The sequence below is a fragment of the Ammospiza caudacuta genome, chromosome 2 (genome assembly GCF_027887145.1).
Source record: "Ammospiza caudacuta isolate bAmmCau1 chromosome 2, bAmmCau1.pri, whole genome shotgun sequence".
In the NCBI taxonomy this organism is placed as follows: domain Eukaryota; kingdom Metazoa; phylum Chordata; class Aves; order Passeriformes; family Passerellidae; genus Ammospiza; species Ammospiza caudacuta.
In genome coordinates, this window is record NC_080594.1 from 60,197,027 (window position 1) to 60,217,919 (window position 20,893).

At 38.2% G+C, this 20,893-nt stretch overlaps 2 protein-coding genes across 2 annotated transcripts; one reads left to right on the plus strand and one right to left on the minus strand.

The window, feature by feature from the left end:
• Positions 1-1,304: 1,304 nt before the first annotated feature.
• Positions 1,305-8,774, minus strand: LACC1 (laccase domain containing 1). The gene is made up of 6 exons (XM_058800214.1): positions 8,674-8,774; positions 4,817-5,412; positions 4,076-4,257; positions 3,420-3,585; positions 2,608-2,833; positions 1,305-2,160 (listed from the first exon to the last, which is right to left on the minus strand). The coding sequence occupies exons 2-6, from the start codon at positions 5,382-5,384 to the stop codon at positions 1,986-1,988; spliced, it is 1,317 nt and encodes a 438-aa protein (XP_058656197.1). The 5' UTR covers positions 5,385-5,412; positions 8,674-8,774; the 3' UTR covers positions 1,305-1,985.
• Positions 8,775-11,129: 2,355 nt separating this feature from the next.
• CCDC122 (coiled-coil domain containing 122) lies at positions 11,130-18,068 on the plus strand. Its single transcript, XM_058800454.1, has 4 exons — positions 11,130-11,255; positions 12,781-13,179; positions 14,328-14,444; positions 17,904-18,068. Exons 1-4 carry the CDS (start codon positions 11,142-11,144, stop codon positions 18,066-18,068), a joined length of 795 nt encoding a protein of 264 aa, XP_058656437.1. The 5' UTR covers positions 11,130-11,141.
• Positions 18,069-20,893: the final 2,825 nt, after the last annotated feature.

Genomic DNA, 20,893 nt, shown 5'->3' on the forward strand with positions numbered 1-20,893 from the left:
TTAGGTGAAGGGGACTCAGCTTTGGCTGAGCTTTAAATGCAGTGACTGAAAGCCATGTAGTGCTACTGCCCCTATAGCTTCAGGAAGGATTCTTACCTCACTGCTATGTCAGTCAGTATCCATAAAGTGGAACAGAAATCAGGGCAAAGGGACAGAACTAAAAGGGAACGGTAGACTGTTAGGTTGGTGTTTTTAACTAGTGTAGCAAGATAAGCCTGTCAGTCTCCATATAATTATACTGTCCTATATTTAGAACAAGTCAATAATACACGTAATGCATACCATACACACCATTAGCTGGTATGCAGCAATGTGCTTGGCAACTCTAAACTGAGTAGTGTGAGTGTTGCCCCTGTTGGATCCTGAGACTCTGGTTTGAAGCCAGCTGAATGGTGAAAGCAATAGAGGAGTTTTAAAAAGGTAACTGAAGATTGTCAATGACCGCAGGGCTACAGCAGCAGAAGAATAATATTTCTGAAGAAGTAAGATAGTTGGCAGAAGCATATTTTTTCGTAGATAGTTACAGCCAGGGAACATACTCAGAGCCAGACTCTTCTCAGACACACCATTTACAGGTAAAAGGAAGTTTTTTTAAAAAATGTCTGTTCTTCCAGAAAACAACGGTCTAATTCGGTCAGCTCTGAATCAAAATGAAAACAGACTGTTCCTCAACCACAGATATTAGAATAACTTGGCAAATGGCTGTAGAGGCAAAAGTAGCAGCATGTGCTGTGCGGTGCTTTGCAAACCGCATGGTTTGGACCCCCATCCATCCATCCATCCATCCATCCATCCATCCATCCATCCATCCATCCATCCATCCATCCATCCATCCATCCATGCCTCCAGGATGGAAGAGCAGCGCGAGCGAGCACTGACCTCTAGTGGGCAGAGCAGTCAGAGCGGGGAAGGCTCGCAGAACCCAAAATAGAAAGCACGTCATGAGCGCCGCTGGCCCAAGGCTTGTGCTTGGCAGCTCTGCAAGCCGCAATCAGCACGGCTTTACTGTTAGCAATCCCTCACTGCCTGCGTGTCAGAAGACATCATGTCTATTGTAAAATCTAGAGGCATTATCTTTACTGGCCAAAAGAAAACAGTGCACACTTAGAATTTGCTTAGTAAGACACATAAGACCAACTACTGGTCAGTAAAATTAACTCAGGATAAATTCATGTAACTTTTTTAGATATTTATTGAACAATTTGGCATTGTTGAGAGTGTGTCAATGACATTATCAAAGTACCACTGTTTAAAGAAAAAAAATACTAAGAAGACATGAATATATACATCATAAATTAAGGGTTTTAGTCCTACTTTTCCTACAACCAAAAATTACAGAAGGGTGAGAGTTCATACACTTTCAATATCTGCTCCAAAGGAGCCTGCTTGCTTCTCATTGTCAAGTTATTTTCCATAGGAAAATTCTTGTAAGTATTTTGGAGTTCTTTAAACTAATCCAAAGGAGAAAATTAATCCCATGCACAAAATTTTTAAGGTTTCAGCTGAAACTATTCAAGTTGAGTGTCTCAAACAGCTAACATGCAACACTGGCTTCCCTTTCTGTATTAGCAATGTCATACTTAGCATCATTCAGCAGTCTCAACCAGAAGCTAATGAAGACTAGTGGTTTTTGGGTTTCCACCACCTTAAGATAGTGAGGTTTCTGAAAACATTTGGTCAAGGATGATCCATAAACTTGGAGCATGCGTCTGGGTCTTGCAGAAGGATTTTGGCACTGGTATGTGTTGTCCTCTTGTTTCCTTTGCCCCCTGTCTCACACAAGAACTGTTCTCCCCACACCAAAGGTACTTATTCTTGCCTCAGAAGGGCAAGGGAAGGAACAAGCAGGAGAATCTCAAGACCCATGGATTCCCTACTACAAGTCTGTGAAAGAAAGGAGGAAAAACTTCTATGAGGAGAGCAGGATGCCAGACAATGCAGCAGACTTATTATCTAAATGCTGTCCTAGAGTAAGAGATACTGTCTCAGTCTTTGATTGATATGAAGCCAATCTGTGTCCCAAAGTTAGTGCCATCACGGAAGTGAGAATAAAATTTATCAGGGTGGCATGCAGTACAGAAAGTTATGTTTTGGTTCTGGTCTGTGATAGAATCATCTTGGATGTTCTCAGGAAGAATCCCACCTTTCTCAAGAAGAATCCTGAAAAAAAAAAAGAGAAACAGAAAATATTACTGTTTGTACATCCTCACATTCCATAAGGACTATCATTAAGGCAGAACCTCAAACACCAACTGAACAAACTGTGCCAATATTGTGATTGGGGCTTTCATTTGCTTTTTTTGTTTCTTTCTTCAGTATTAGACTAAAATAATTACTTTCCTGCAACCTGTAAAGTCACATTAAATTTGAACTTTTGTCTGTAATCCATTGACTAACAATATGTAATGGTATAACAATAAAATAATCACTGAAATCCAGCAAAAGTGAGCAAATACCATTCATTCAAAAGTATCCTTTCTTGATCAGGAAAGAACTAGAGAGTACTTTGTTGAGAACCTTCACCATATTAGTGCTGAACAATACAGTATCAAAATAATTATTTGTAATAAATGTGGAATTAATCTTTTGTTCCCTCAGGAGGCTTACCTTGTTGCTCTTCTGATATCAATATAAGGATTTGCAGAGTCGAATAGTCTCACACATTTTGGATCAATTCTGTGAAATTCTTTTGCTGATTCATGAGGGAGTCTATAGCAGCAAGGTCCCACAGATGGACCCAGCACCACAAGGATATCTTTCATGTTACAGCCATATTCAGACACCATAGCATTCACTGTGGCCATAGACACTCCTAACAATGTGCCCTTCCATCCTGTGAGAGATGAGAAGTTGAAAAAAAATTGGTATAAATTTTCTTTTTTAATTTTCTAGCAGCTAAAAATAAATGCAATTATTAAAGGTATAAATTAGGAGATGCATTTACACCTAAAATTAAATAATTATATCTAATAATAAATTAGCTTAGAAAGCCTCCCCCTTCTCCCCCAGATTTCACATTAACAGCAATCAGTTTTCAAATATAATTTTGTGGAGATGGAAACCGGAGACAGGTGTTTAGATTAGAATTCCAGAGTTCTTTTTCTCCAGGTGTCCTGGTTTGGGCAATTAGAGCATACCTCACAGCTCCTCAGTGCTTGAAACATTTAAGTGGGCACACAACTGAAATATGTCAGAAATATATTTTTATAATATATTTTATTATGTTTTAATGTTGTTTTTAGGGGGAACAAAACCCCAAAAAACAGGCTCAAGCTAGAGATATTTTTTGGAATAGACAGGAGCTAAGTTTGCCCTTGGTCATTGCTTGGAACAGATAAAAGAAAGCCCAGCTTTGGGTTCTTGTATCTCATTTTGAGTCCCAGGAAATCTCTGCATTGCACAGGGAGTGCAATTCCTACCAGAATGAGCAGCACCACAGGCTCTTCGGACAGGATCAGCAAAGAGCACGGGTATGCAGTCAGCACCTGGAGCTGCCAGCGTGACACCCTTCTGATCTGTAACTATTCCATCATAGTCGTCAGGCTCTGTCTTTCCCACAATACACACAGCATTAGCGTGATCTACCTGTCAAAACAAAACCAGAATGTGGACAGTGATATGGCTGCAAAACAACCCAGCTCTGACTAATACAAGGTTTTTTCTTTGACATGAAACACTCTTATGCATTAACTGATTATGCATGGAAATCAGGTCTCCCTTGTTCAAATGCCATGAAGATGTATCAGTAGAAAGCCACTATAAAAGCAATGGTGTATTTTTCTTTTAGGAGAAGGTGCTCTGATCATTTATTTGATTATTCTGCTTTGTGGTAAGTTAAATATTAGAACAGACTTGGAAGGATCAGTGCTGCTTCTCTATATTGTGACAAATGGCTGATAGTTTGGATGGCTATTCCCCCAGATAAGCTGCACATATTCCCCCACATAAATGCTTTAATTGTCCTGCTTATCACAGGTTCTTGCTGACAAAGATAAGAACAATGCCTACAATTTAGCCAGTGATACATGAAGGAATATCTCAGCCATTTACTTGAATCCATTGTTTTATAAGATACCTTGACTCTGTGAAAAGCCTCAGGGTTAAATCCTGCAGCATTAGCAAGCCGGCGGAGATTTTCTTTAACAACAACTTGTGGGTCCCTGCGCTTGGAGCTGCTGAAGAGATTGCAGGAGCTTAGAGTTGGTATGTAGGAGATCCCACCTGTCCTTGTGGTGAACCCATGTAAGAAAATATCATCTGCCAAGGCAAGAAAACACAACAAACAATTGCTTTCAAAACAAGATCAAACCAACTATTACACGGGTTTATACTGAAGTGACCTGGAATCAGCCAATCAAGTAAAAGTATTGCTTTACCTTAGATTTAGCTGTGGTATTTAAATTTAAGGATTTCTAATTTCCTTCTTGCTCACAATCATGCCATAGCAGGGACACTAAGACATCAGGAATGTCTGGGGCTTCAGACCAGCAGAAACTCTTATCCTGCCTTTCCAAATTATGATGGTAACTCTTGAAGTGTGCAATTCCCACACAGACAGGAGTAGATTTTATGGTCGGCCCTCCCTAAACCCAGGACTGTCTTTTCTCAGATCATGTTCAGGCCTCAAACAGTCTTGCCAGACTTTTGCTGTATTTTTATGGACACTTCTTCCTTTTATACACTATTATACACTGTTACAACATCATATAGAGTTATTTGATGCCTGAAGGCATTTCCAAATCTTAGTCATTTTGCAATACCCTGGAAGAAGTATGCTTGGTAAGTCTCTATAAAACTGTTAGCTGGAGCTCTTTACCTGGGATCAGGGAAGATCTGAGGATGGTGAGCTCCCCTTTCAGGCTTGGCAGGCTTTCCAAGTACATCTGAATCTCACTTTGGATGAGTGCCATGTCCTGTGAAGGAAGCATTTGCCCTTCATGCTGATGTTCTGATATCTGCAGGCTTTCACTGTCAGGTGCCACCTGTAAATCCTCAAATTCAAACTGGTAGACTGCTGTAAAGAGATGGTCTATATATACTTTCATTAAGTCTTTTCTGAAGGTAGGGACAATAACTTTAATAATGCTCAGGTCTTTTTCATCCAGTCTCTGTTTGACGGTGTACAAAGCAGCAACTGTAGTCTGAGCACATACCACCTCCAGTCTTCTCTTCAGACTCTGAAAACCTTTCAGAGCTGGAAGCAAGGACTCTTGCTCACCATTCCTTTCACTCCCCTGCCTCTGGCAACACATGACATAAACAAAGGGAGCATGGCTGGAAGAGCATTTCTCAATAGCTTCCAGAGTGTTGTGTAGTAATCCTTGGATGTTGCTCTGCAAGTTGGCTGTGAAGCTGAACAGATCTATCAGTACTGCTTCCACCATATTCCAGGATATTTAAAGGTTTCTCCAACTGCCAAGTAGTAACAAATCAAGAAAAACACACAAAAAGTCAATAACAGCACTGTTAGTCCGAACACAGAATCATGTCATGGCATTTAATTCAGTGATACTGTGTAGAGAAGGTACATAGCAGTTAATTACTGACTTAGGCTTTCCCAGCATCAAAAGAAATTCCAACAAAAGAAAACTAGAGGAAATGGGAATAATTATGTATTTATTTAAGCATTTAGATATTTCCCTACCACCCTACCTACTTCAGGTCTTTCCCAGGTCAGGGATGATGAAAGGTTGGTACATAAGATTAGATTTATTGAATCAATTAACACTCATTAGCCTAATGGATCTTCATGACATGATTCATGGGCTGTCCTCCAGTTTCCATGATGCAAACAAATACAGAGGTCCTTTAGCTTCCTGGGACTGGAGGAGTTTCTGTAAAAATTTCTTTGGAGGTGTTTAACATACTCATATCTAAGGTGGAGTTCATGGCAGTAGAGTGCTGAGCTGTGAGGGCAATGACATTTTTCCCGACAGGCCTTCACAAGACCTTTCGTACTTCTCCCTTCTGCATTTCCAAAAGTATTGACTTGCTAATTTTTGACTTTTGTGTGAAGGAGCACGTGACCAGGATAGTTCTTCTTTTCAGCATGCACAAGAACCCAGCAGTGGTTACTGAAACTTCACCTAGTAATGGAAGAAGTACTTAGAACTAAATTAAAGCAAGAGAATATGGTACACAACTTCTTACCTCAGCTTTTTTACTCTGCTAGCTGCACTCTGCAGCTGAAATCATCCAATAAGCTTATCCAATATCATCCTTTCATTAACATTTTGTTTTGTGGTCCATGGTGTAATTCCAGTTTTGGTGTTAGATTTTTTCCTTTCCTGAACTTTGTTGATCCAAGCCCAGCTAGGCCTACCTGTGGAAACATGTCAATCCATCTTTTCTTCTCTCTGTTGCTATGAGGGGCCAATTTACATATTCTCTCAGAAACGTCTTTCTTTTCTCTCTCTGATAATCTTTCTGTTTCCAGAGCAGGCATCCAGAGGTTTGGAACAAAAGGCTAGATCCCTCTGCTTTGGGAACCTGAAAGACGCCTACTTAGATTTCATTACTAAGCACTATGCTTGATCTATGAGAAATATATGCACCTTTACCAACAGTTTTAAGACCCTATAATAATTCAGAGTATTTTTTAACACCATCTGGTTTTTTTTTTTTTTTGTACAGCAACAAATTGGGCATGACTATTTACTTGTAGGATAATTCATATCTTTGCAGGAACAAAGTACTTGAGAATCTTTTTAAGTCTTTGAAATCAGTGCTCTGCTACCAGAGCTAACCACACTAAATAATGCCTGGCACAATTTTCCTACCCCAAGACCTCAGTTTCCTGTAACCACATTAACGTTCTGGCTTTACATCACTTCATTATCCTGCAAAAATACTACTTCCATGTGTACTTGAGGCCTATTGTTATGGTATATGTGATGTACTACTTGGCATTTTATGTTTGTCTCTGGACTCCCAAATTTTCTCCACTTAAATGAGAGGTCAAAGACCTTTGTGGTTTTAAAAGATGGCTAATTTAGAGAAGGTTTTACAGAAAAAATTCTGTATTTTCTTCATTGTTCTTTCCCCCAGACTGGAAGAAAAATAATCCTGACTGAAAATGATGTTTTCCTTTCTGCGAATTGAACACTTACAAAGATTAATTGGTGACTATCAAAACAGGTGAGCTGAAAATATCAAAATGTGACACCAAATAAAAGCAACTGCCAAGGAATTTATGACTCCTGATTTTGCTCAGAGTATTATTTACACACAGCTGATAATGGATTTTAGAGCAAAGAGCTTGCTAAGAAAACAGTGCTGAAACAGACTCGTGCCAAAGACCACGACTTAGGAAATCAGAGTATTTCCTTCTTTACCCCTCTCTGTGGGAGGCCTGTCTGAGTGTGACACCATCCCAGCCACAGTACAGCAAATAGTCCCAGGAAAGACAGCACAACAGAGGGGTGTAGTGCAAAATGAGGTAATTGCTCCACTTCAGATATGTCAGTAGTGGAAGGTAAATAGAGCTCGTTGCTGTTCTTTTACTTGCCCAGAAAAATACCACCAAAGAAAAGGTGGAAGGAAAGTGTTTGATTGCATACATTGTTATTAAGTTGTGTATGCATTGCAAAGACTCCTTAGGGGCAATTATTGGGATGTACACATAGGAACAATGGGGCTGATTCATCCTCATATCCTTCCAGCTTTGCATCACAGAGTCCTTGTGAGGACAGTGGTGTCAGAATAGATTTGCTTACAATCATAGCAAAACTGATTCTTTTCTAAGTCACTCCAAAAAACCACCCTTCTCAAAATACATGCTTGCCAAGCACAGCAATGTTTTAGCTTATGGGAGATGAATTTATGGTTATTCAGGTTTTAATTAACATGATCTACAGTCCCAGTGTTCCATTGAAGCCACATCCAAAAGAATAAGTACATTTATTAAGGAGTTGATAGTTTTGGTACACAATTCATGACAAACACTTGCACAAACTTGAAGCCAAGGCCACCCATTAGCTGTTTTCTCACTTCCTGAAACTGACAGTACAAACGTTTGGAGGTTATGAGAATTTCTTGCACAGATATCAAAAAAGTAGGTCAAAGAAAATGATAAATAACAATGTGAGAAGTGAGGAAGGTAACAAGAGGAAAAAAGCAGAAAAGCAAAATGAATACAGAAAAAGAAAAATGAAGGAAATAAAACCAAGCTGCAGAGAAGAGACAGTCCAGGGTGGAAGAGAGATGCAAAAAAGCAATTTTCAAGAACCCCAGAAATCTAATTCTAAAAGTGCACTGCTGGCCAAGAAAAGATTGCTAACAATTTCCTGCATCTTTGAATCCTGCTGGTCATTTTATATTAGAAGAGAAACTGAGAGAACAGACATAATTTTTTGAAAATTAAAATAGCAGGAGATATTTAATATCTGCCAGAGAGAGATGCCCTGAGAAAGAAAACAGGTCATTGAAGCGGCCCAAATGAACAGAGATAATAGCACGTGTGTAAAATTTCAACAAGAGCAAACATAAAAAAGAAAATTCAAAAACTAGAGGGGAAAAAGAAATACATTTAACGTTCTTAAACTGGATTCAAATAAAACATTCTGCTTCTTTTAACCTAGTTTATTTTAGGCAAGGTTGAAGAAGCAGAAATCACCACATACAATGAAAATACTGAAGCACACGCAGTTTTCATAAACACAGGAGTTTACTTACACAGGTGGACAATCCTATTGCATTCTGAAAGGTACCCTCTGACAAAATACACAGACATTTCCAGCTTTATATATCGCACTTCTTTCAATCTCGGAGCTGACTTGCACAAGCTGGAAATTCCTACCCTACGTAAAGGAACCTGTATTTCTTCTTTTTGACTGGACCGTGCTTTGCTGCTGGCTACACCGGAAAGAACAAACTGTACTGCAAGGCACAGCACGATGAACAAGTGCCCGGGGAGCGCTGAACGCGGAAGCGGCGTTAACTCTGCTGTGATCACACCTCCTTCTGCTGCGCCGGCTTTGCACAACCACAAACCAGCTCCCAAACACACGGCGCGGCCAAACACGACAACCCCGCAAAGAAGGTAAAGGAAAACTAATGCAGAGCAGAGGAGTTTCCTTTTCTAAGCTGAAACTTTCTTCACTGAAGAATTTGGCAGCCAGCCACGAAGGAGTGTAATCTGGATCTACGCAGAGAGGTTACACAATGCCAGCTTTTGGGGCCACAGGTCCCCAATGAGGATGGCAATTTCTCCTTGCAGCAGTTGGGAATTTCACACAGCTAAGTGAAGAAGTCTTAATCCTTTGACAGGATAATGCGAAGGTTAAAAGGCTAGCAAGGAAGTGAGGGATTGAGATCAGGCTTTGTGCAAGAATCAAAAGATAGTAAATACACTTCCTCAGCTGCGTTAAAATCATAGTCACGACTGTTAAGTACATGACAACGGAAGAAAGGGGCAAGAAAAAAAGGACAGTAATTTTTAAGGGACAGAGGAATTAATAAAGTCTGATTTCCCATATAAAATGCTGTCTCCTGTTCCCCCTTTCCCTGCAACCACAGTAAACCTACATTTCTGCCAGGTCCAAACCACACACGGTGAGTGCTCTGCGATTTCCCCTCCTGCTATTCTGTTCAGCATGTGCTGGACAGAGGGATGAGAGCTGAATCCTGGTTCTCCTTCCTGAACGGGACTGATGACGCAATCTTGTCCCTCCTTACCCAGACATCTCTTTTCCTGAAGTTTGCAAAAGTCGGTCATTTCTGAGGCTTTCCATCCCACTGCCAAACGTGACCGAGCGAGGTCATTAAAAATTAACAGAGGAGCTGCTTGGTGGAGAGAAACCAATACAATAATTTTCTTTCCTTCAGCCAGACTAAGGAAGTAAAAGTAATTACTGGTGTTATTTTTGGTGCAGAATGCTGAGAAGGAAAAGGACAGAAAATATTCAGGGTACAAAACAATATTGAAAAATGACAAATGAATGAAATACTATATTTAGCTTATGGCACTTTAGAAAAGGGATTAAATAAATAGGTCATATGCAGAGATGAGCTATTAGTTTAAAAAATAGTTGTTACAAATATATAAGTAAGTATAAGTATAGTGTATAAGTGTTATATTTATTTATATGTTTTATATTTATTTATATATGTAAATTGATTAATATATATAATACATATAATTAAGTTGGTTAACATAACATATAATATTTGTAATTTAAAGTTAAATCTGTTATAAAAATATAAAAAATACAAAATAGGTAAATTTAAAAATCGAATTATAAAAATAATGCGATTTGGGGTTCAAATTCCCTGCAATTGCTTAGAGGAGTACAAGCGGGGCAGAGACAAGTCCGTGACTACAGAGCAGGGCATGGCATAGGCCAGAAGAAACTGGGCCACATCTCTTGTCCTTCGTAACCCAGTGGTGCTTGGGAAAACTGGATGTTCTCTGCAAAAGAAGTGATGGCAGCAAGTGCAGTCTAATCCAGTGAATGGACTCGGGGAGCCGGGGAGCAAAGGGCGCGGAGCAGGACGCCCTCAGGCACCGCCGAGCCGGGCGGCGCCACCGCCGCGAGTAGTGCGACCGCCACGCGTTCCCGAAGGGATCCCTCCCGCCGTGTTCCCTCCGGCTCCCGCAGGGACCGGCCCTGCTCTCGGCGGGATCAGCCCCTCTGCCGGAGGGATTAGCCCCTCTCCCGGCGGGATCAGCCCCTCTCCCGGCTCCCCGTGCCCCTGGGCTGCCGCAGGCCCGGGCGGCGGCGAGGAGCGGCGGCCTGAGGGGCGGCGGCCCGGAGAGCGCTGCGGGTGCCGTGTGGCGGCCGGGACTCGGGAGGAAGGCGGGAGCGCGGCCTCGGGCATTTAAGATGCTCTAAGGGTACTTTAAAAAGTTAGGACTTTGCTCACAAACTGACGGTCTGCTCTGCAGAGAAGCAGGAAGAACATCGTAGTATCACATCGCAGGTTTATTTTATGAGATTCTGCAAGAAAGTGTTCTAATTCTCAGTGATTAGCTTCGAGTAACCTGTTCTTGCTAATTAAAAATGAACCAAATGAAATAAATGGCTCGACCTGCGATCCCACGGCACAGCCCTCAATATTGTTTTGTCTACAAGAACTAAATTGAAAGAAGATAAAGCAATTCACTTCTTTTCTATCCCTCCAGTTCATCACTTCTGCCTGAAATGGCCAAGGAAAATTCCCCATCCCTAGCTGAAGTTGTAAAACGAGTTGCAGAGCAACAGCAGTCACAGGCATCAGACATAGAAAAAAGCAAAGCAGTTCTTTTCCTATTGCAGGTAATAAACCTTGTTTAGAGTACTTAAATCAATTTTCATTTGATGAAGAAGTATTTCCTTGAACAAGAGAAGCTGGTGGTACTTAATGGACGAGTGCATTCAAGTGTAAGACAGCTCTTCTGTTCCTGTGTGTGGCATTCAGGCTCAGCCAAAACTGGGGGTGTGTACTTTTGTTTTTAAGGCCACAACACAGCTAAGTGTTCATTACAGCCGGTGAAACGTTGGTTTGTTACTTGAACAAAACAAAACAAAAATACTGGGCTGAACCCACAAAGTGAACCCACAACAACTAAATGCAGAGTCATAGCTTTTTGATTTAAAAAAAAATAAATAATAATTTCCTAAGAAATTGTGGGGGAAGGATTTTAAAAATTAATTTTTTTTTCAGATTTTCACCACACTGTATAATTTTTTTTCTTAGCATCTTTTTTGACACAAAATACTTTTTCCCCCCTTATGTTTGAAGTGTGTATCTTAAGTAGCCATTAAACACTGGTATTACTTGGTACTATTCTGTAGAGCACTGGGCATGTGTAGTTTTTGTGAAGACTCTGTGATCATTTTTTTTGTCTTTTATTAAGCTTTCAATTACTGTTTAACCTTCAAGATCAAGTTTCTATTGAGAAACTTACTTTTAAGTCTGAGAAAAGATGATTCCAATTGACATTTTTGAGGATGGAAGAACACAAATGGAAATAGTACTGTTCCAATTATAACATCTGTGCATAGGTCTACAACTGAAATAATTGATATTTGAAATTTTGCACAAAAATAAAATTTCTGAAGTAACAGTGAAATCTTGTATTTTTAGGAATGCCAGTGGACTTGCCATACTTTACAAGAAGCTTTGTCCTGTATCCCAAAATATAGTCTGATGATACTGCAACAATAATTTGTGATCTTACAATTTAAAATTATGTATCTGTTTTAAAACAGACCCAGAGAACTTTAGAGCCCTAGGTAATGAAAGGTCTTTTCCAGGCTTGATGATTCTGTAATTTCTTATGATGGTTTGAAGTACTGCTTCCTGGTTTTGTTCACTTCTCCTCAGTGAGATGATGTAGATGCCTTTTTAGGACTAGATAGATATTTCATATGGAATTGAAAAAAGCTGTGATTAATTCAACTCCCAGCTACTACTGTGATGAAGTCAGGATTAAAAACCTCAGTTGAACAGTCTAGTTAAGCTCCATCACCTCTCAGACACACCCCTCTATGTGTCTGTATAGGTTTTCAAGGGATTTTTGGCATCTATCTTGCAACTGTGAGGTATTGAAAAGTGAGTTCAAAGGTATCTTATTTAATATTTTAGACTCAATCTAAGGGGAGAAGACTAAGATAGTGTTCTTACATTGTGCCTCTAAGATGATGATATTAAGAAATATAAGTCTAATTATCTTCCATTCAAACCACATTAGACAAGTGAAAAAAAGGCTGTTGAATAAATATAAATTACAGTGTTTAACTAGACACTTAATATCTTTCTACAAAAAAATTCTTAAGTGAACACTGAAATATTTTACAGGCAAAGTGCCAGGAACTAGAAAAAGAAATGAATTCTGTTCTGTTAGAAACGAAGACAACAGAAAGGGAGATACATCTGCAAGACAATGCCACAGAAGTGACAAAATATCGCTGTGAAAATCTGGAGGCCCAAGTCAGAGCCCTGTATTCTGAAAATTTAAAATTGAGGTGTGATGCAGAAACAATACAAGAGGAGTTTGAGATGAAACTTGCACGAAATAATGAATATCGGGAAAAAATAAAGGATCATAAACATCTCTTTTGGGAGATGGAAAGTAAATTGCCAATTATGATTGAACTTGCTGAAAAGAAAGCGGTTGTGGAAGAATTAAAGGCAAAGAAAGAGGAATTAAAATGTGATCTGCAGAATCCAGAAGGATCTGTTATAAAACAAGTGCAAGTATGATATTTCCTTTTTGATTCGTTCCTTTTATGTGAAATAATTTTGATATCATTCATATAATATAGTTATTTTGTCTAATATGTCTATGGTTCATGAGGGACTGAGTACAAGGGAATATAGGTAATTCATAATGCTGCATTAATTGGAAAAATTTTTAGTTCAATATCCAGTTAAAAATATCAGTATTGTTATCTGTGTAATATTGTAAAAAATATTTATACTGTGTGTTCTAATGAACTCAAATATGAAAATATTACACAACTGTAAGTTAAGCTTTATCATTGGATAAATTTACATGGACACTTTTCAGAATTCTGTGAAGATTGCCATATTGTTACATGTAAGAACACAATATTCTTTAAACTTTTGCCATATTGTTACAGGTAAGAACATCATATTCTTTACACTTTACTGTCAACAAAATAAATTTGAGCTGTTTGCCAACAGGAGGTAGATTTGATGAGATGGTGATAGAAATAAGAAGAGAGAAAAAACATGTTTGGTATTCTAATCTAACACTGTTGGTTTTACTTGACCCAATTACAATTTTTACTAATAACAACTACACAGGAATTTTTCACCGTGGAATTTTGCCAATATATGGACAAACACAAGTATGAAGTTGAAAGGGGACCACTGATTTAAATTTGATGTAACTTGCATTATTGAAAATTTGATAGTATTCTGTTAATGTAAGTTGATGAAAATTTGTTTGTACAACAGATCTTTCAATACTGAAAAATAAAGACTAATTAATATTGTATTTCCCTATGAGAAAGAAAAATATATCTAAAATATTACACTATTCTTCCATTTTGCAGTTAACTGCACTTTAAATAAAGACCAGCAAATTGAGCTCAAAATCCTGTATTGTTTTAGTTCTTATATTTCAGATCAAGAGTATACATTCTTACAGGTGTAGAACCATGTGATAAAATATTTAATAAATAACTTTTAATTACCCATCCTAAATTATTATAATTTTAATTAGTATTAATAGGTTTATTGCGAAACTGTTTATTATAGACCTTTATCCCATCTCCATTAACTGAGACTGTTTAGATGAGACAATTTTAATAAATATATTAGATGAACTGTGCAACATTTCAGGGAGTGAATTTCTGTATCTTGACTTTCATCTGCAGGAAGAAATCACACATTTAAAAAGTGAAGTCACAACATTGAAAGATTTGATCAATAAAAAAAGAGATCTGCTGGAAGAAGAGAAAAAAAAGCATGCTAAGCTTAGAAAGGAAATTGAGGTGAGTCATTGGGATAAAATTTAATTGCAGTTCTCCTGATGGAATGTAGATAATGCAAATGAAGTTTGAAGTACTTTATACAGCAGCGCTGGCTATACATTGTTAAAGTATATGTAGTAATGATGCTGTCTTAAATTCTGATAGTCTTTCTAAAATTCAGAACTTAATTGTGAAGAACACTTTTTTTCTGAAGTCTTTTCAGAAGGACTTCATATGTGAACTTCTGGATTCCTTGAAAAAGAAGAGGTCACTGAATAGTAGTAAAGCAACTGCACATTTTAAAATTTGTGTGATATTTCTGAAATACTTTACATTTCACTGCTGACTTGATTTTTCATGACTTGATAACTCATCAGTGGGAGACTAAAATGCACCAGGAAAGTGGACTTCCTATGAATCTCCCTAATTTAAGCTGGCATTAAATTAGGAATAACACAACAGCTCCTAATTAGCTGATAATTTAAAATTCTAATCAATAGTTAAAAGCTTGTCTTTTAAATAATTGAACTATATTTTTCATTTTGTTCCTTACTAAAATACCCTTAGAAAATTTTTAATTTGGGAGTTTCTTACCATTTATCTTGTCAGTTTAAATAAATGCCACAAATTTTAATGAGCAAAGCTTAATTATATAAAGATTAAGTGATTTAAGGTTAGGTCTATTGCCCTTTTTAAAATGTAGGAGGAAGAAAGAATCATTTTTTTCATGTGACAGTGAACAGAGAGAATTTTTAACCTGAAAAGTAAAACACAGCTGCTTTAGAATAGATCTGCTAGTCAGCATTTGAGAAAATTTTTTATTACCAAGGCAACATCCTCTTAAGAAAATTCTCTAAATCCAAAGTTAAATTAGGTAGCCTAAAAATAAAGTTCTCTTATCAAAATCAATTTAATTAAATAGAGAAGGTTAATCTTCACTTTTGTTCTTCAGTTGTTTGCATTATATATTCTTTCTATCTCAGAAGGAAGCAGGTTCAAACCCAAAGCCTTTCAGGGTATTATTTTCTATTAAGAACTCTCCTGAAAACAGTCCAGTTTTTAATATAAGAACTGACAGTGGATAGACAGACACATTTATACCCAGCAGTCATCAGCACAACTTGGAAAAGAATACTCAAGTCAAGCGCAGGAATAAAGTGAGATACTAGGCACATGGAAGAGGTTTCATTGAGCTGCAGTGGTGGAATTCAGCTACAGACTGGTGGCACTTGATGTAATTGTTTGGAGCATCCAAAGGAGGGCAGCTAAGGTGGGCCTGGAGGGGAAGCCATAGGAGGAGCATCTGAGGTCACTTGATCTTGTTCAGCCTGGAGGAGAGGAAATGAGCAGAGACCTCATTGCAGTTAGAACTTGCTTGTGAGGGCGAAAGAAGCATCTCTGCTCTGTGGTGACAGTGACAGTATCTGAGGGACTGGCCTGAAGCTGTGTCAGGGGAGGTTCAGGTTGGACATTAGGAAAAGGTTCTTCACCCACAGAGTGGTTGGACACTGGAACAGCCTCCCTAGGGAAGTGGTCACAGCACCAAGCCTTCACAGAGTTCAGGAAGCATTTGGACAATGCTCTCAGACACATGTGCAACGCTTGGGAATGTCCTGTGCAAGGCCAGGAGTTGGAGTTGATGGTCTTGATGGTCCTTTCCATCTCAGCATATTCTGTGACTCTTAAAGCAGCCTGTGAACCTTTTCTTATTCTTTTTCCTGAGCACTAGCCCCTTCACCCATTTCTTGAAAAGCAGATCCTGTTCCCAGCATTGCACAAGGTTGTCAGCAATAAATCAGGGTGGTTATCTGTGCAGAGTCAAGGCTTCGGTCATAAGGATAATTCAAGATATCCACAAATAATTGAAATTTTGTTGTTATGTAGAAGTAATTAAAAAAAATCCCTACCCAAAAGACTGTCTATTCCCCTGCTGCCCTCTTTCCCCAATGCCAGTGTGTGACTGTATTACTCTTGGCAGATACTTGCCTATCCTGTCCTTAAACAACCCTAGTGGTGGAGATACCCTGAATGCCCAGACGATTTTTTTCTAATGTTTGACTTTCGTGTACACAAGATCCAATAGAAAGCACAATGTTGTCCCTTCCCTGTCTCCAGTAATCATATTAGTGCTCCCTCCCTCAGCAGATGTGTCAGACTGTTCCCAATAATGATGCTAGAGAGGCATTTCTAAAAAAAGCAGATAATATTGATCATAGATGTTTCAGTGTTGTACAGTGCAGTCCTAGTGATGCAGATGCCCCAAGCACTCGTTCAGATGAGTGAATCTGACAGCATCCCTCAAAAAGTTGCAAACAATTATAGTGGTGAGTGAGGTAACATGGAGGCAATGAGGTAACATGAGGTAGCAAGCCATCACCAATAAAATAAGGCAGTTTATAGAACACCAGTGAGCCAGTTTCCTAGTTATTTGTGAAATTTAGGCAGTGAGATTTGCAGGAAGTCACCAACAGTGCTGTGAGTTCTGATGCAGCTGTACATCATCATGTGCATGTGAAATACAATGTAATGAATCTTCAATAAGTAGACACAAGAGTAATTATACACTACCACTCATATGCCATTTAAACTAGGGTAAGTAAGCCCAAATTTCATTAAGGGAATGCTCATTATTTCCATTTTTATTGCAGTGAGTGTTTCATTCTTTTAACACTTCAGAATGCAAATTTACTTCTCCACATAAAGCAGCAATGAGGGCAGAATTGACAGTCCTGCATTGCCGCAGTATTGCCTAATAAAAGTGCCATTTTAAATGCAGTGCAGCTACAAAGGTGCTACTACAGTCAGCAAGGTTACCTCATTTACATTCCCATTTATACCCAAACATGCTTGTCAAAGAATGAAAATTTCTTCTTTCTCACCTCTCATTTTGGAGCCTCGAATCTTCCACATGTAAAGCCTTGCCAGAGATGTGACATGCTGTCCTTGGGTGGTATTAACTTTGGTAAATTTTAAACATCTGCAGAGCAGATATCCACACTGACCTCCACACTTAAGGTCTTAGTAGGACAGAGCTTTTCTTTCCTTAATGGGAAAGTGAGGCATGATTCATGTCCTAAACCAGATATCTGAAATAGGTCAGATGAATGCTTGAGGGCCACGCAGGACTGGAGCAGGGGCTGAATTAAAAGGGGCCTCTGGCGTGAGTGGCAAACAGAGGCGTGGCACGGCACTTTGTGAGGCAATTCATGCAGGCAGGACAAGCAGGCAGGGGTACAGGTTTTCTTGGTAGTAAGATTTACTGTGTGCTGTTTGCAGTGTTTCTGTTGGTTGGTAGGCTTTGGGATTTCTGCTAGGAATGGTTTGCATGCATTCCATGACTGTAGTTAGTACAAGTGTATGTAATCATATGGAACCCTCCAAAAAGGATGTGTCTGTCCAGACCCATTCCTGAGCTGAACTCACCTCTGTAAATAGTTTTACTGGAATGATTTTATGAAGGCTTTTTTTTTTTCTTTTTAGGTACAGAATAAGAGATATGATGCTATATTAAAACGTTTGCATTGCCAACTGAACAAAGTCCAATCAAATAAAAGACAATGGCACTGGAACATTCAGCAGTTGGAGAAGAAGGCTGCAGAACTAAGAAAATGTCTTGGAGTAGCAGAGTTACAAAACATCATGTAACAAACTTAACAAAGAATAGAATGCACGTAATCTTTTCCAGGCAGTGGTTTTTTTTCTGGAAATGCTAGAAATCTTAAATAGCCTGATAACTGGGCCAGGCCTCAGTGATTTCTTTCTTTTTAATATTTTTCTCTCTTTCATTTTGTGGCCCAAACTAATAGCCACAATAATGAGTTAGCTGTTCAGGAATAACTTAGTTGTTCAGGAAGAAAATTTGTGACACTTCCAGGTGTTTTCAAAATATATGTCAGTTTTATCTAAAAAGTTATAAGTCAGCCAAACAAGATTTGGGAAGTCCCTTTATATCTCACTTGGTCTCCGGATGTTGGGATATATGCTGCTTTTCCTACAGAGAAATTAATATTGGTATATATTTGCACTCCTGAGACACCAAAGTTCTTTTATCTTTTATCCACATCCCTTTTTATTGCAACTTGCTAAGGAACTCTGAAATCTTAATGGCCCGTATTTTGCTCTGTGGGAAACTCACATAGAAGATGTTACAGTATGCTAGGATGTTTTGGAATGGGGGCCAAAGGCTGTCCAGTTGTAAAAGGCTTTGGAACAAGTACGCTCCAAACTGGACTTCAAATCATCTGACTTCAGCTGGTCTAATAGATGTTAGCAAAGAGGAGTGAGTAGGTACTACATCTGGGCAGCTTGTAAAATGGAACAACTCACCCTCAAGAAACATGAATGCATTATAGATTGATGATAGAGGAATTTATTGTCTGGAAGATTTTAACTAATATCTAACATCTAAGTGCTTAATTATCTAAGATGATTCAACATAAATGACAAAGTATTAAAAATTCTTGTTAAAGCAGTAGTGAACAGTAGCCATTTTCCTTTACTTTCTTTTTATTTTTATATTGCTTGGGGTTTGAAGAATTTACACTTAAGGCAGTCGTTCTGCTTGAACATAACTTTTAATCTATGAAAGTAGATTTTTATTTCAGGTGTTGTCTTGAATAATTTAGATTTACCTTTACTCATGAATATAAAATGAAGACTTGACTATTTACTGTGAAAAATGTTAAACTGCTTATATATTGTTATTTTAGGAAAGCAAGGCTTAAAATGTAGTATCATTATTACCTTCATACATTCATATATATTTACATTTCCCTTAATCTGTTATTTCACTTAATATAAAGTTATTTTAAGCAATATCCTGATTCATTAAGGCTCTCTCTCGACATTGTTAATCTCTCAAGGCTTCTTTTCTCAGTCTTTTTCCTTTGCAATAATAGGAACCAGGCTGCTTTCATTACAGCAATAAAGTAGAAATAAAAACTCTAATAACCAAATCCATAGTAATAGTATATCCTAAATATTGAGTCTTATTGAGTATGTAGTGCAAACCTGTAACATTACAATTGTTTATCCCTACACAGAGCAACATAGCATCCATTTTATGCATGTGTGTGTTCTAGAAAGGGTCCAGATCTGAAAAGTTGGAGAATTTACTGTGTTATTGTTAGTTTCAGTGATTAACTGCTCTTCTTTTATTTTGCATGATTCCTAGTTTCAGTTTATTCATCCATCAAGTGAAATGATTGTACTTTATATCACATACAATGATATAAGTAAAAATACTGATGTTCTGTCTTCTTATTGGGTTAAATAGTTCAGGCCTTCTTGATTATCAGATCTGACCAACAGCTTTAGCTTAATGCATCCCCCCTAAACTGGTGCAACATCCAACATTTTCAGGGTCTTAAGATGATGTACCCTTAAATATGCCTTTTACAACTGATATTATCTTGTTTTTATTTTTAGTTTCTCATTAGTTCTGCTCCAGAACAATTAATGCATCAAAGTATGTTTTGTATCTTACTTCAACTAAGTTCACTTAGTTGAACTTAGTTGAAGTAAGTTACAAAACTTAAGTTCACTTTGACACCTATTACCATGGTCACAGTTTAGCCTTGCATTTATTAGCGGTTGAAAACAACTATAGCAAACAATCCAAACCATCTAATGTAACAACAATATCACACCTTTGTTTTTCTTTCTGACCAATGAAGATACCTGGGAATTAGGATGGTTTCTGTATTATCAACACATATACAGAGTGACTCACTCATCTCAAGTAAATACCTTGGACTTAGATCTTCCTTGTTCCTTTCCATAAATCTCAGTAATTTCTGGTATCTCAAATTACTTCTATAGTTCTTTGTCCATGTTTTGAAATTGTTTAATATAATTCAACAGGGGTGCATACAAGGGCTGTGTATAGTACTCCCTTTACTGCTACATGTGGAGGAAATGTTCCCTTCTATACAAACATCTTCCTATCATCCAAGATCAAAGTTGTCGTATACTCCTTCTTGCTCTTTGCAAGAGAGCCCATGTTTTTTTCCTACTGGGACCCTTGACCCCTTCATGGGATCTCAGTTACCAAAGGTAGCTTTTCTTCAGTGTAAAACTTGCTTTTTCAGTATACATGCTTGAACTGTAGCTACATTTTGTGGCAGTAAGGCTGAGAAGCTGAGGTGTACTTTAATAATTTCCAAAGCTCACTCCATTCATATGGGGACACAGCTAAACCACGCAACAGCTCCTTTCTGGCCCGCACAGATGAGTTTCTTGGTAAAACCAGGATGTGAATTGGAAGGAATCACAAATGACCAAGGATCTTTTTTGATAGCTCAGCTATTACCAGGGAATCCCCAGTAGTTACTAGAGTATTTGAGGCACAACTTAGTCTATGTAAATGTGTATATTGAAAATACATGCTTTATTACACTATGCATGCACTAGTATTGATTGTTGTTGTTGTCCCACATCACTGTCCTAGTTAAATGCCACAATTATAATCT

What these genes read in the sequence shown, in the direction of transcription:
- LACC1 (XM_058800214.1), bottom strand. Translation starts at nt 5,384, where the DNA reads ATGGTGGAAGCAGTACTGATAGATCTGTTCAGCTTCACAGCCAACTTG. An exon ending in CAGATCTTCCCTGATCCCAG is followed by an intron (nt 4,258 to 4,816) that starts GTAAAGAGCTCC and finishes TTGCCTTGGCAG; the next exon opens with ATGATATTTTCTTACATGGG. An exon ending in GATATCAGAAGAGCAACAAG is followed by an intron (nt 2,161 to 2,607) that starts GTAAGCCTCCTG and finishes TTTTTTTTTCAG; the next exon opens with GATTCTTCTTGAGAAAGGTG.
- CCDC122 (XM_058800454.1), top strand. Translation starts at nt 11,142, where the DNA reads ATGGCCAAGGAAAATTCCCCATCCCTAGCTGAAGTTGTAAAACGAGTT. An exon ending in CTGTTATAAAACAAGTGCAA is followed by an intron (nt 13,180 to 14,327) that starts GTATGATATTTC and finishes TTTCATCTGCAG; the next exon opens with GAAGAAATCACACATTTAAA. An exon ending in AGCTTAGAAAGGAAATTGAG is followed by an intron (nt 14,445 to 17,903) that starts GTGAGTCATTGG and finishes TTTTCTTTTTAG; the next exon opens with GTACAGAATAAGAGATATGA.